Source organism: Pleurodeles waltl, chromosome 4_1 (assembly GCF_031143425.1).
Source record: "Pleurodeles waltl isolate 20211129_DDA chromosome 4_1, aPleWal1.hap1.20221129, whole genome shotgun sequence".
Taxonomy (NCBI): Eukaryota; Metazoa; Chordata; class Amphibia; order Caudata; family Salamandridae; genus Pleurodeles; species Pleurodeles waltl.
In genome coordinates, this window is record NC_090442.1 from 498,561,437 (window position 1) to 498,573,698 (window position 12,262).

Below are 12,262 nucleotides of genomic sequence, written 5' to 3' on the forward strand. Positions count from 1 at the left end.
CCATCGGATGTATTCTCGATATACATACAGACTTATCACCAACCTGCACGCCTCCCTTTTTGATGAATGTGTCACTGAAAGTTAACAGTCCAATTTATATTTGGTACTGCACTACACTGTTGATGTCAGTCTGTCCGCTCGCCTCAAAGGCTGGGAAAAAAATGAATGGATCGGACGATGCTGCCCCAGGTGAGGAGCGTCATGCTTGGAGGGCTCCACTGGACATCACTTCCACTGTAGTCTAGGCCAGTGCGCCCCCTGACGACATGAGAGCATTGAAGTTTCTGGATCCACTCAGGTGCCTGGGTTTGTTCTAGTTTACATTAGAGATCAGTGATTCTGAGCATTGGTTTGACCTATCTCCAAAGAAAGGTGAACTTCGGTATCCAAAGAAAGGTGAACTTCAGTACCCAAAGAATGAGTCAAGTAATTTTTGGCTGGCGTCGTTTTTGCATTCCCAGTTAAAGCTTGTTGTGTATACTTAAAATTACACACAGTTTAGGGCCATCACTGGAACCAAGTACTACTTGAAGGAGCTATTCCTTTTTAATAATGTTCAGAATATTGCAATTTGCAGACAAACAATGATTTAGCCCATCAAAAATCACACTGAGGTTTTGTGTTACCATTACATGAAACTGAGTCGAGTGCCATAAATAAAAAATGCATTTATCAACAATCAACACAAAGTTATATGTGTAGACATGTGTGAGTTGTTATGAATTAATCAAAATGGGATAAGGTCAAAAGTACGTGGGCACAGCCACGCACACTGGAAGGCCGCAAGGTGAACAATGCTTCCTTGAATCACGCATGTGTCTTAACTATATGCATTTGAGTGGTTAAGGCAGGCCGCATATGCGTGATTTAGGCAGCAGGGACGGAACAGTTTGGTGGATTTAGGCCTCAGGGTGCGGAAGGGGAGTCAGGGTAGCTTGGCGAGGGGTGGTTTTTAGGGGTGCATGGGTTTTTTTTAAGGCTCAGGGTGTGGTCGTTTTTGGAATTTAGGTCTCATTGGGGTAGTTTGGGGAGGTATTGTAGGGGTTTTTAGAGCTCGGGGGGGGGGGGGAGTGGTTCAGGGTAGTTTCTGGAATTTAGGGGCTGGTTGGATTAGATTTGGGGGTGGGGTAAGGGCTAGGGTAGTTTTGTGGATTTAGGCCTCAGGGCGGAGGGGGTTAGTTTTATGGGCCGGGGTGGATGGCTGGTGAGTTTTAGGGCTCAGGGTGAGGGAGGCAGGTTAGAATTAAGGGTAGGGAGGCTGGGGAAGTTTTGTGGATTTAAGCCTTGGGGTAGTTTTAAGAGCAGGGGAGGTCAGAGGGCGGAGTGTTGAGGTAGGTTTTAGGTTTGGGGCTCAGGGTGGGGGGGGGGGGGGGGGGTCAGGGCAGAATTTACCATGCATATTACTTTACCACATATGTTTTTACAACAAAATGCGTGGTAAAGGCATCATGCCAGGTTTTGCCGCTGAAAAAAAATAGTTATATTAAAAGCTGAAAGATGGGACCACGGTAAATAGAACAGTATTAGAGCTACCTATGTTTTCCGTGAGTGTCCATTAAGGATGCTTTGTAATCCAAATTCTGCTCTTTAAGCAAAGGAGAACATTGACATATTAAATTTTCTTAGGGTACCACAAACCAATTATTCCAGGTGAGGATGACTGCCTTTACAAAAGAAGGCCCTTTAATATTTTGCTAGCATACAGATTGCCTTATGTCTAGGTCGGCACTGTAAATATTTGGCAATCTCCCAGGAAAAATTATAAATTGTCTTTAGTCCATCTGCCATCTAGTGAATGAAAAAAAGATAGCTTACCCCACACACCGTCCCTTCCAGACTGAGGTCACTCTCTCAAATATTTAAATATTTCTGCTTTATTGTAAAGAGCATAGGCACACACCACATTCTAAACATTTTGTTGGTTAATAAATATCATTGAGTCCTCATGAATTAGAACATTCCAATGAAAATGCAATCTTAAGTTGTCATCTACACAGTGGGCAGATGGGGGATTTACATATTGAAAATACTGTGCCCGAACAAACACTAAAGACTATCAATACCATGTCAATAATGGATCATCCAGACAAAAGCCATGAGGCCTTCAGACAATATCAAAAGACAAACTAGCACTGGCAAAACTCACTTGCTTTGGTTTATTTTGATGCCGCAGCCCCACCCCAGGTGTTGTGCGCCTGAAAAAAAATTAAAGCGTTTGCCATATATGTGCGTGCATGCAGGCCATCCTGTAATAGATTTTACTACTTTTTTTGAAAGCCCAGTACATGATGGCTGCCACACATGCCTTTTTTTTTCTTGTTTTTTGTTATTTCTGAAAGCTCATTTTAAGATGGCTGCCATGCCTACATGAACACATAGGGCAGACATTTTTGATGGATTATCTTGCGTTTGTTTTTTTAAATCCATTACAGATAGCAGCTAGTGCAAGTACTTTGTAATAGTTTGGCTTTGTAAATACTTGTGAAGCAATTCAACAAGCACCGGCAAAGTCAAACGCACAAGTGTGCCTTTGTCATACAGTGGGCAGTGGGGTGGTTGGGTTGGAGGAAAGAAGGGTGCCTGGCACAGAGACAGTGATGCTGCTGCAAAGCAGTGGAGAGGTTACTACTGGGGATGACCTAAAGCACCATGATACATTTGATGAAATGCAATGGCTTTACAACCTGACCACCCAGCCAATGGCAGCTCTGAAAAAAGCCAATGGCAGAGGGTACAGACCAAAAGCCAACTCTTCAGTACTGTAGGTATACCATATAACATGAGGTCTCTGACAGCCTTATTTGTCCATCTGTAGGCAAGACCTAAAAATGATTGAAGGATAATTGACAGCAAACAAATAAAAAGCTAACACATATCCAGAGATTTGGGTTATGGGCTCAAGAGATGATGAATCATCACTTCTAGAATATCAGTTACAACTAAATTCATAATGAGAACCAAATATCATAAAAAATATCTTAATATCGCTTTAGACTATAAACTGGACTACTGTAACAAATCATAGCCTATACAGTAATAACAGACATAATGAAAAATACACCCCTCCTTTGTGAGATATATCTGGTTAAATGTTCATAGGCTCCAGAGTTATGCCTCTAAATACATTTCTGTGGAGAAAGACAAGATAGACAGGTATTGCACGCCTTGCCCTCTGAGCTATACTTATTTGGAAGAATATACACAGGCACACAGATACAGGAATTATACAATTGGAGATTAAGAAAATCCGAACCATTAGAATCAACTCTAGCAAGGAAAATAATATCAGAGTATAAACAAAAAATTACGAGCTCTCAGATCTACCAAGCCACATACTGTGGTACATACAGTCCATGTAACTGAGTTATTGACTTATCAGTGGGAAATGTGCCAGGGATGAATACTGCTTCCAAGACACTAGATGGTCCATCCCACTCTCATACGTGTGGCAAACTACATACTTTTTTCAGGTCCCTCAGGGATATATATTGGTGCAACACTTGCATCGATTTCTCATTACTACAATGAAAAATATGGAGATACCCTAAGTTTTTTTTAAACAAATTTACTTAAGATTTTGCTGTATTTCTCAAATGGACAAATAAATAAATCCTAGATTGTTAACCATATAAATGTTGCCCTGAATGTCTTCAGCCTGGCAATACCAAATATTTGTGAGTTTTTCTAGGACTAGGAAATGTAGTCTGCAGAATCAATTATGTATTGGTATGGCAATATGCATACAACAAATAGCATGATGCTCTGTAAGCTTACATCTAAGAGGCACTTATGTAAAGGTAATTAGTCAGGAATTAGATCACATATGGGTGCCATTTATAGAGAATGTAATTCTGGGAGACGGAGTGAGGTAATAATCATGCTAAAATCGTGTGATGGTATAGGTACTGTAAAACAACAAAAACAAAAACAAAAGCCACCTCCCACTGCTTCACCAGATATAAAGCAATTTCAATCTCTAAACATCAGAATTTGGCGTGGGTAGCTTATGTGGACAAAAAGCTATGAGGGCCTAAGCGTGAACTGCCCCAAATAGCAAAAAAAAAGGCAAGGCACAGGAGGGGAAAAGGCCTGGCAGTGAAGGGGTTAAAGAACACTACTTCACAATGCAGTAATGATCCAATAACCAGTGCCCTCTCCTGCATTTCACTTGTTGAGTGTATGCTTGCCTTTGAACCCTGCAAAACACTTTTCTAGGTTTGCAGGATACAAATAACAGATACATACGCACACTGTAATATTTTTGGTATTGTCCACAAGAACTGTCTGGTAGGCAAAACCTGAAGAGCAGAACACAGGGATAGCAACAAAAAAAGACACAGCAGATCTGCCTTAAGCTTAGCCTCGACATAGAAATACTGAAACTGAGCTGTTGTAGGTGTCAGCAAGGAACAAAGCATCACATAGAGTAACCGAACTGCACATAAATGCCCTGCTGTTAAATTTGTAAGTTGCAAAACCTTATTATTGAAACAACCACTATCTGTGTAGATTTGACCAGCAGGGTTTGCAGCAAACAAGAAAGGAGTGATAGGTGTAAAAAAAAAATAAAAAAATACGTATCACATGTGTGAAGTCATAACCAAACTCAATTGACTTATTTATCTATTCCTCGCGCTCCTTATGAGGGTGAACTTCAGAAAGGAAATTGAGTAAGAGTATTGACACAAAAACACAACTTAAAGTATAATGAGTAAAGGGGGCATCTTTTCCATTAGTTACTTGATAACTTGGATTAATAAAGTAAGCACAAGAGTCTCCTAAATCAAGTGTCGATTGCAATGAATAAAAAACTGGTGTACTTGGCAAACAAATACTTCTCACACAGACCAGTCTACCACCATGAACTTGAATAAAATGAGGGAAACGGAAGGACCGAAAGATAAGACAAAATTAACATATTTCCTACAGGCAACAGGATTCTAAACCATATTTTAAAAAAACAGACACAATACAAAAGTTGAACACTGTCACAGCTTCTGGTGCATAGCTCAACACTCTTATGAAAATTAGGTGTACAACGACAAGCTATTACAGTACAACATATGCTATCCTAAGTTTGCATACTTTAATTTTAAGAAAAAGGAGAAAATTAAATGGCCAATTCCAATAAGACAGCACTAAAGATGTAAACCCTATAATAACAATTCACTGGCATTACAAACACAGAGCACAAATAGGTTTTTGATTGTTATTTCCAAGAAATAACATTACACATTCAAACTTCTTCTAAAGCTGATTCATGGCAAATAATTAGCTTGTAACTACAATATTTTAAAAGAATATACTTACAGCAAATGCAACCATAGATCATCCAACATATCATACAGAGTAAAAAGAACAAATATCCTATGAAGTATCGATGATTGCCAGCTCCTAAAAATAAAAATATTAGGGATGAGAGTTATCAATATTAAAAATGTAAATGACATATTTAGCTAATTAGATACCAAAGACAAAGGAATAATGTCAGCAGAAATAATTAAATACAAAGTTCCTAATAATTCTATAAATTACGGCAATCAATCATGCCAATCTGGGCAGGGGTTGAAGACATAAGTAGATATGATGTCTGTGATATCCCTTTAGAAGCATTAAACATGCTCACCAGTGCAATACCACCATCACTTATGGTAGGTAGGTGAATGGTGAAAAGACATGCTAGTGTAGAAGTGTCTCAAAGGGAAAAAACAGAATAAAAACAATTGTTGGCAAAGCAAATTATTCTGGCATTTACTACTGACATTTTGGCGTTGACGGTGCTTACTTTTTGTCAATGTTTCTTCTATGAAGTCATTTGAAACAGTCTTAACAGTGATGATGAGATTTCCCGTGAGTAAAATAACCATCGTCTATAAGACTTTCTTTAAATGCAAAAACATGCATTGCACCAGTAGTCACTGACACTGAAGGAGACTTCTTAAGCAGATATGCACATTATGCAACAAAGAATGCCATCACTCAATTAGGTAAGACAATTTCTTAAGGGGGCTGATCCTGTGTCCAATGTCACATGCTGTATGGTGAGGTGGGCCGAAGCAAAATGTAAATGACACTACAGCATATCAATGACGTGAGGGCAGAGAGAAAGCCCTTAAATGTACAGTATTTATATTTCAATAAAAAAGCAAAGGTATTGTGTATGGCCAGACCTAAAAAAACAAAAGACAAGGAGTAAGACTGTTGGGAGAAGGGGTACATCAAGAAGGAAGAGGAAAGGAATAGAAGAGAGAGGAGGAAGAAGAACCACTCTGAAATAAGAGCTAGTTAAGGGAAAATAACTAAATGGAGGAAATGGACTATGCTTGAATAGTAAAAATGCAACCACAGGTAAGATGAAGTGCATTTGAAAATTTGAAAACTCGGGAATCTGCTCAAGTTTGAAAACGTTGTGGAAATGGGTTAGTCGAGAAAATAATTTGGGCAAAGTTGTACCCTCACGAAATGTGGGCTGGAGACAACTTAAACATAAGGAGAAGAAGCAGAAAGCACAACAGCCCTAGTGTGTACAGACCAATGTCAAAAACTTAGTCAATTAAGCAAACACCCAAACTATCACCTTTCAGGGCCAGTGGCGGAGCCACATTGCCCACGGTTCTTGTTACTGGACTGTTTCCTTCAAACTACTGTAAGTAACCAATGCTACTATTCTCAAACTCAGGGGGAGATCCTTACATGCACCATTATAAGAAAGCTAAATCATCCCTGCTGGAGGTTAACCCCTAAGCTAAGGAGGGTTTCCACCCCCAGTGCTGAGCTCTTTATCATATGATGAGCACTTTGTGATCAGGCCTTCATAAATGTTTTTTCCCCACAAAGGTATCCAGATCAAATCTGCAGCCTTTCTTCTCCATACCTTGGGACTCTAAAGCTACCCAGAGTTTGTGGAATTTCCTGGAGGGAACGAAGAAAATAGCCAAAACATAGCAAAATTGTGTTGTCTTGTTGGAAAAAAAAAAAGAGCTGTGCAATAAAGTGCATGTTTTTCCCTACAAATGGCATCAGCAGAAGGTTTGCTTTGGTAGGATCACTATCTTCCCAGTGTTCAGGAATAAGCAGAGTTGTAAATGAAAACCATTTTTTACCTCAGTTTTTGCATTTTTTAGATGGTATTCCATGTTTCCTATCTATTCTGATTTTCAACCTACCTGTAGTTTGTGGTGGAAGCAGATGTGAAATCCATGGGTCAACCCGGAAACTATACACTTATGAAAACTAGACAAATCCGGACCAGACCGCGGACTGTGCACATTGTCAAGAATAAGAATGTCAAATAGGGTGAGTGCATCCTAGTCTGGGGACTTTTGGAAATGACTGGTCTTGTCTGATCAGTTTCTAGGTCTGCAGCTATGAGCAGCTAAACACCCAACACTCCATGGGTAACCCCTAATGTATAGGGAGACTTCTTCTGGCATAAGACAGGTAGAAGAAAGGGACATCTTTGCATATCTCCAAGTTTTTCTTTCTTGCTGCAGCCACTTCTTTTGTGTTTTGCAGAAATGTTCAAGAAATTCCAAAACACTGGAATGATAGAACTCCAGAACTAGCAATAGTAGACATTTGAGAGGGTTTGGAGGAGATGACCCATAACAATCTCAATGTCACTACCATCTTTTCACATTTATGAATTATTCATAAGAGGAAGGTGTAAATAGATCCTTGAATTTGACAGAAGTGTATGAAATGTGTACTGTTTCTGCAACAAGACAGCCAGAGAGCAACTATATGTGTACAAACACATATGCTTTGAAAGCCTTCCATCTGGCTGCAGTGCTGATATAATTCAACACCATATTTACTATAGGGTATGCATATATTTAGCCAGTGCTGCAGCAATTTCTATACAACTGCTAGCGGGCCAATCAGCATGGAAAATTACTCTATCTCCTCTTGCCTTTTGAATCACTCTCGCCAAAATGTCATGAGTGTTTGTATAGTCAAAACGGAGATCTTTTCAAAACGTATTCCATGATTAAAATTAAACTTCACTTCTTTGACCTGAGAAGTAAAGGAACAATATAGAAGATATTAAATTGTTTATCTATAAAGCAGCACCTTTCAAGTCGATGTACCTTGCAGGTGACTCAATGACTCGTCTGCAATTGTGCCCTGATTATTACATCCATTATTTGTTCACGATCTGAGCTGACTTTGGCCATTTGCCCTGTTTACTAAGCCTGCTTCAGCATTTCTTCCCATGCAAGGATGAACGCTTCTCAAGAGGGCAATGCTGGAACGGCACACTGTTCTTGACGTTAGAAGGAGTGGCTCAAAATCAAAACTGCAGTTCTGATATTTAATGATGCAGACTTTTGCAGAATGGAAAGGCCAGAAAAGCACAAGCATGCCCCGAAGCTTTGAAATAACCCTCTGCAGATAAGACAAATGCATCAAATGCTTGTGGAGGCACAGGAAATGTATTTGAGGTATGGAATTTAGCAGACTTATCAAATAAAAGGCACATTTACATATTTAAAAATGAGTATTTTTGTGCTAGTCATGAATATTCTCCAGTTCTCTGACCTGGGGTAAGAGACATGACCCAAGAACAGTTCAGCAGTATACAAAGGGTAGCCTTTGACAGAAATACAGATGGTATAGGATTTATTATAAGAGCCAGTGCAATCCAGTCCATTTATGGCATTTAGAGTTTCAAGAAAACCCCACAGATTTATTTACTTCATTCTTCACCCTCTGAAGAATGATGGTCAGAGAGCAAAAGGCTACATATCTTTAATTTACTAAAGTAACACTTTCTTTCAGCATTCTAGAAATAACACTAAAACAAAAGTCTCACAGATAGAAATGTGACATTTGATTTATGAGGACCGGATTCTTAAAAATAAACATTAGCAGAAAGTTAGAATGAAGGTATAAATCCATAGGCCCTTCTAATCACAAGTTGTTACATCACGATAGAAGTTAGGTATCTAGAAACCAAATAGAATTCCAGAATCGGAAGCAGAAAAAGTACTTATTAATATTCATATGCATCTATCATACTAGAAAATTAATTTCTGGTTTTAGCATTGCAACTGATAGTACAGAGGCAGCAAAATCATTGGCAAAAGACACACAAGTCCATATAGATTACATGAAAGCAGATCAACGGACTATATCTCTCTCAATACTTAAAACGTTCATTATCACATCAGTCACCTTTCTGTATGCATGGCTCAACATTTATGAGCAGACATATTTTGAAATAATATTTCGCTAACTAAATGTCACATCAATTTGACTAAATTAGCATTGTTTTGGGGAGGGTAATACTCAAGTGCAACTTTCTACCTACATTGTCATGCTTGCATTCACTTTGTGTTAATTTTGTTTGAAGTTAAACAAATAAATACTCATGCAAATACTTGCCACAATCCATTTCCATATGGCAAATATAATTCCAGTGCAGTGCTTTCCAAACTTTTTAGAACCCTGACCCAATGTGTAGAAACGTTCGCAACCCACTGAGTATTAATGGACATGAAGTGGGATAATTGTTTTTAACGTAATAATACCAATAGTTTGTAAATCTCACAACCTTGACCATGCCCTTAGATATTGTATTTTATTGTTATTGTATTTATATAGCACTTACTACCCCTGACGAGGAGTCGAAGCGCTTTTCGGTGAGTAGCACGCTACTCTAGAACCCAACAAGAATTAGTGATGGATTAGTATCGGGAAATGAGTACAATTTTAGTATTATTATGAGTTAATTTGAGCCGCAGATATGAGAGTTTGTTAGTTAGATTGACTGGAGTAATGGGGGAGTGGAGGAGGAAAGAAATCCAGAAGTGTTAATTGGGACTATATCCTTAATTTACTCAACCCAAAGGCTTGGGATGAGTAAAGGGGATGGAGGAGGGAAGAGTATCTGGAAGGGTTAGGGAAAGCATAGTAGCAGGGTGAGATAAATGCGGGAGAATTTAATAGGGTTGTGTGGGAGGTCACGGGAGTAGAGTGAGGTTTGGTGAGTTAGATGTGGAAGCGGAGGGAAGAGCTTAGGCAGAGTTATTTAGGAGATGAAAGTAGTAGAAAGGATTTGGGTTGAGTCAGAGTGAGAATGGAGGATAGTTTGATAGAGACATGACATATGATGATGGGTAGATAAGTGTGATAAGATGAGAGCAGGAATTCATAGATATCTAGTATAACAACCCACCCAGGAGCCATGCAATGATCCACGAACATGCCAAGCACAGAAACAACATATATATACACACACACACACACACATATATACATATATATATATATATATATATATATATATATACATATATACACACACATATATATATATACACATACACACACGAACACACACATATGCACATACAATACATAATTAGAAGCCTGGGTAAAATATACTTAGTCAAAAAGGTTTAAAGAGTGTGTGTATTTTAATGTTATGACATAGTAGCAATACATATTTTCTAAAGAAACTATACATAATTAGAAATATACACATAATCAGAAAAAAATATTTATCAACATAGGTATATGCAGTTCATAGTTGTTTGAATATGGTGGTTATGAAGGAAAGAGCCAACTCTTGAGTAGTTTTCTGAAGACAAGAAAGTTATCTGTGACTCTTATAGTTGGGGGAAATGAATTCCATAGTTTGGCTGCTTGAACAGAGAAGGATGTACCACCTATAGTCTTTTTCTTGTATGGTGGTGTTCTAAGGCGGGGTGCCAATCTTGAGCGGAGGTTTCTTTGTTGGATGTATTTGGGTTTTTTGTTTCTGATAAAAAGCGGTCCTGTTCCATGTATAGCTTTGTGGGTGATACAAAGCAGCTTGAAAGTGCATCTTCTGGCAACGGGTAACCAGTGTAGTGCTCCCAAGGCAGGGGAGACGTGGGCTTGCGCCTTTACATGTAATAGTAGCCTGGCTGCGGAATTCTGGATACGTTGTAGTTTTTTCATAACAGATAGAGATGATCCATGTTAGAGGCCATTGGCATAATCCAGTTTGGATAGTACAAGCGAGATAGTAGCTTTCACCTTGTGTGGAAATCCGAGGTGGGGGAAGATGCGTCGTAAAGTCTTCAAGGTGATGAAGCTTGTTCGTGCTAATTTGTCCACTTGGGCATTCATAGTTAACTTGGAATCCATGGTGATTCCTAGGTTTTTAACTTCCTTGGATAACTGAGGAGGTGGTCCGAGATCGTCAGGCTAGATGCACAGAGGGTCATAAAATTTCCATTCACCACATATGAGTATTTCTGTTTTGAAGGTATTTAGTTTGAGATGGCTCCAGGTCATCCACTGATCAACGGCTCTGAGGCAACTGAAGATTTGTGAGTTTTCAATGTTTTTGGGGCATTCTAATTTAAGTAGTATTTGTGTGTCATCTGCATAGTTGAACATGTGAGATGGAAATCATTGATCAGTTCTGGTAAAGATATCATGTAGATGTTGAAAAGCAAAGGTGAGATGATTGACCCTTGGGGGACCCCTGCTTTTGTGAGGTAGGGTTCGGACGAGAAGGGGGGGGCGAGTTATCAGACTGTGGCTAAGATACTGATCTACCCATAAAAGTGGCAGATGGTGGACTGCACTGGAGTATAGATGTGGAACACCTTTAAAAGAGGGGGGGTGTGCAGGCCTGTGACATCCATACACTAAAATCACAAGGCTTCTGAAAAATGTTGTTCTGCTGTGGAACATGGTTTATCACGAAAACTGCTTCACCGACACATTTCAGCTGTAGCTGTAATAGTCAAAACAGACTATTATACACACATTTAAGCATCATAATCATTTCCACCATGATTGCCATGTTCAATTTATATTAATATGTACAATATTTGCAATAGCTTATAATCAGATTCAGTAATTAGATTGGATCACCAATGATTTGTCTAAGGACCTCAATATAATCATGAAGGTCCATTAGTACAAAACTCAACTAATACATTTAGTGTTGCTGCTAACATATATATTTGCCTAAAAGTTCATGTAATTCTGATTCAAGGCAATAGTCATGAAAAAGTATAGCAGCATATCAAAGAGCTAGTGCAAAAAATTATTTTACCTCATGGTTTCTTAATTATAGTAAAAAAAGGACTCCCAATTTATTTTCCACGGTCTACAGGTTACACCATACATCTACTGTGTGTAATAGGTGTGACCATGAGATACATCATTAAATATCCATACCCAAGACTACATCTAAGGTCATCATAAGGTAATTCAGGCTATTAGACTTGGGTCGCCCCAGTTACGCAAATCTTTGGCT

At 38.9% G+C, this 12,262-nt stretch overlaps 1 protein-coding gene across 1 annotated transcript in view; it reads right to left on the reverse strand.

Moving 5' to 3' along the window:
• Positions 1 to 12,262, reverse strand: part of ZDHHC17 (zinc finger DHHC-type palmitoyltransferase 17) — a 217,794-nt gene that overhangs the window by 32,462 nt on the left and 173,070 nt on the right. Inside the window, exon 14 of the mRNA XM_069228795.1 lies at positions 5,311 to 5,394. Coding sequence (XP_069084896.1) covers positions 5,311 to 5,394 — 84 coding nt within the window. The remainder of the gene's footprint in view (positions 1 to 5,310; positions 5,395 to 12,262) is intronic.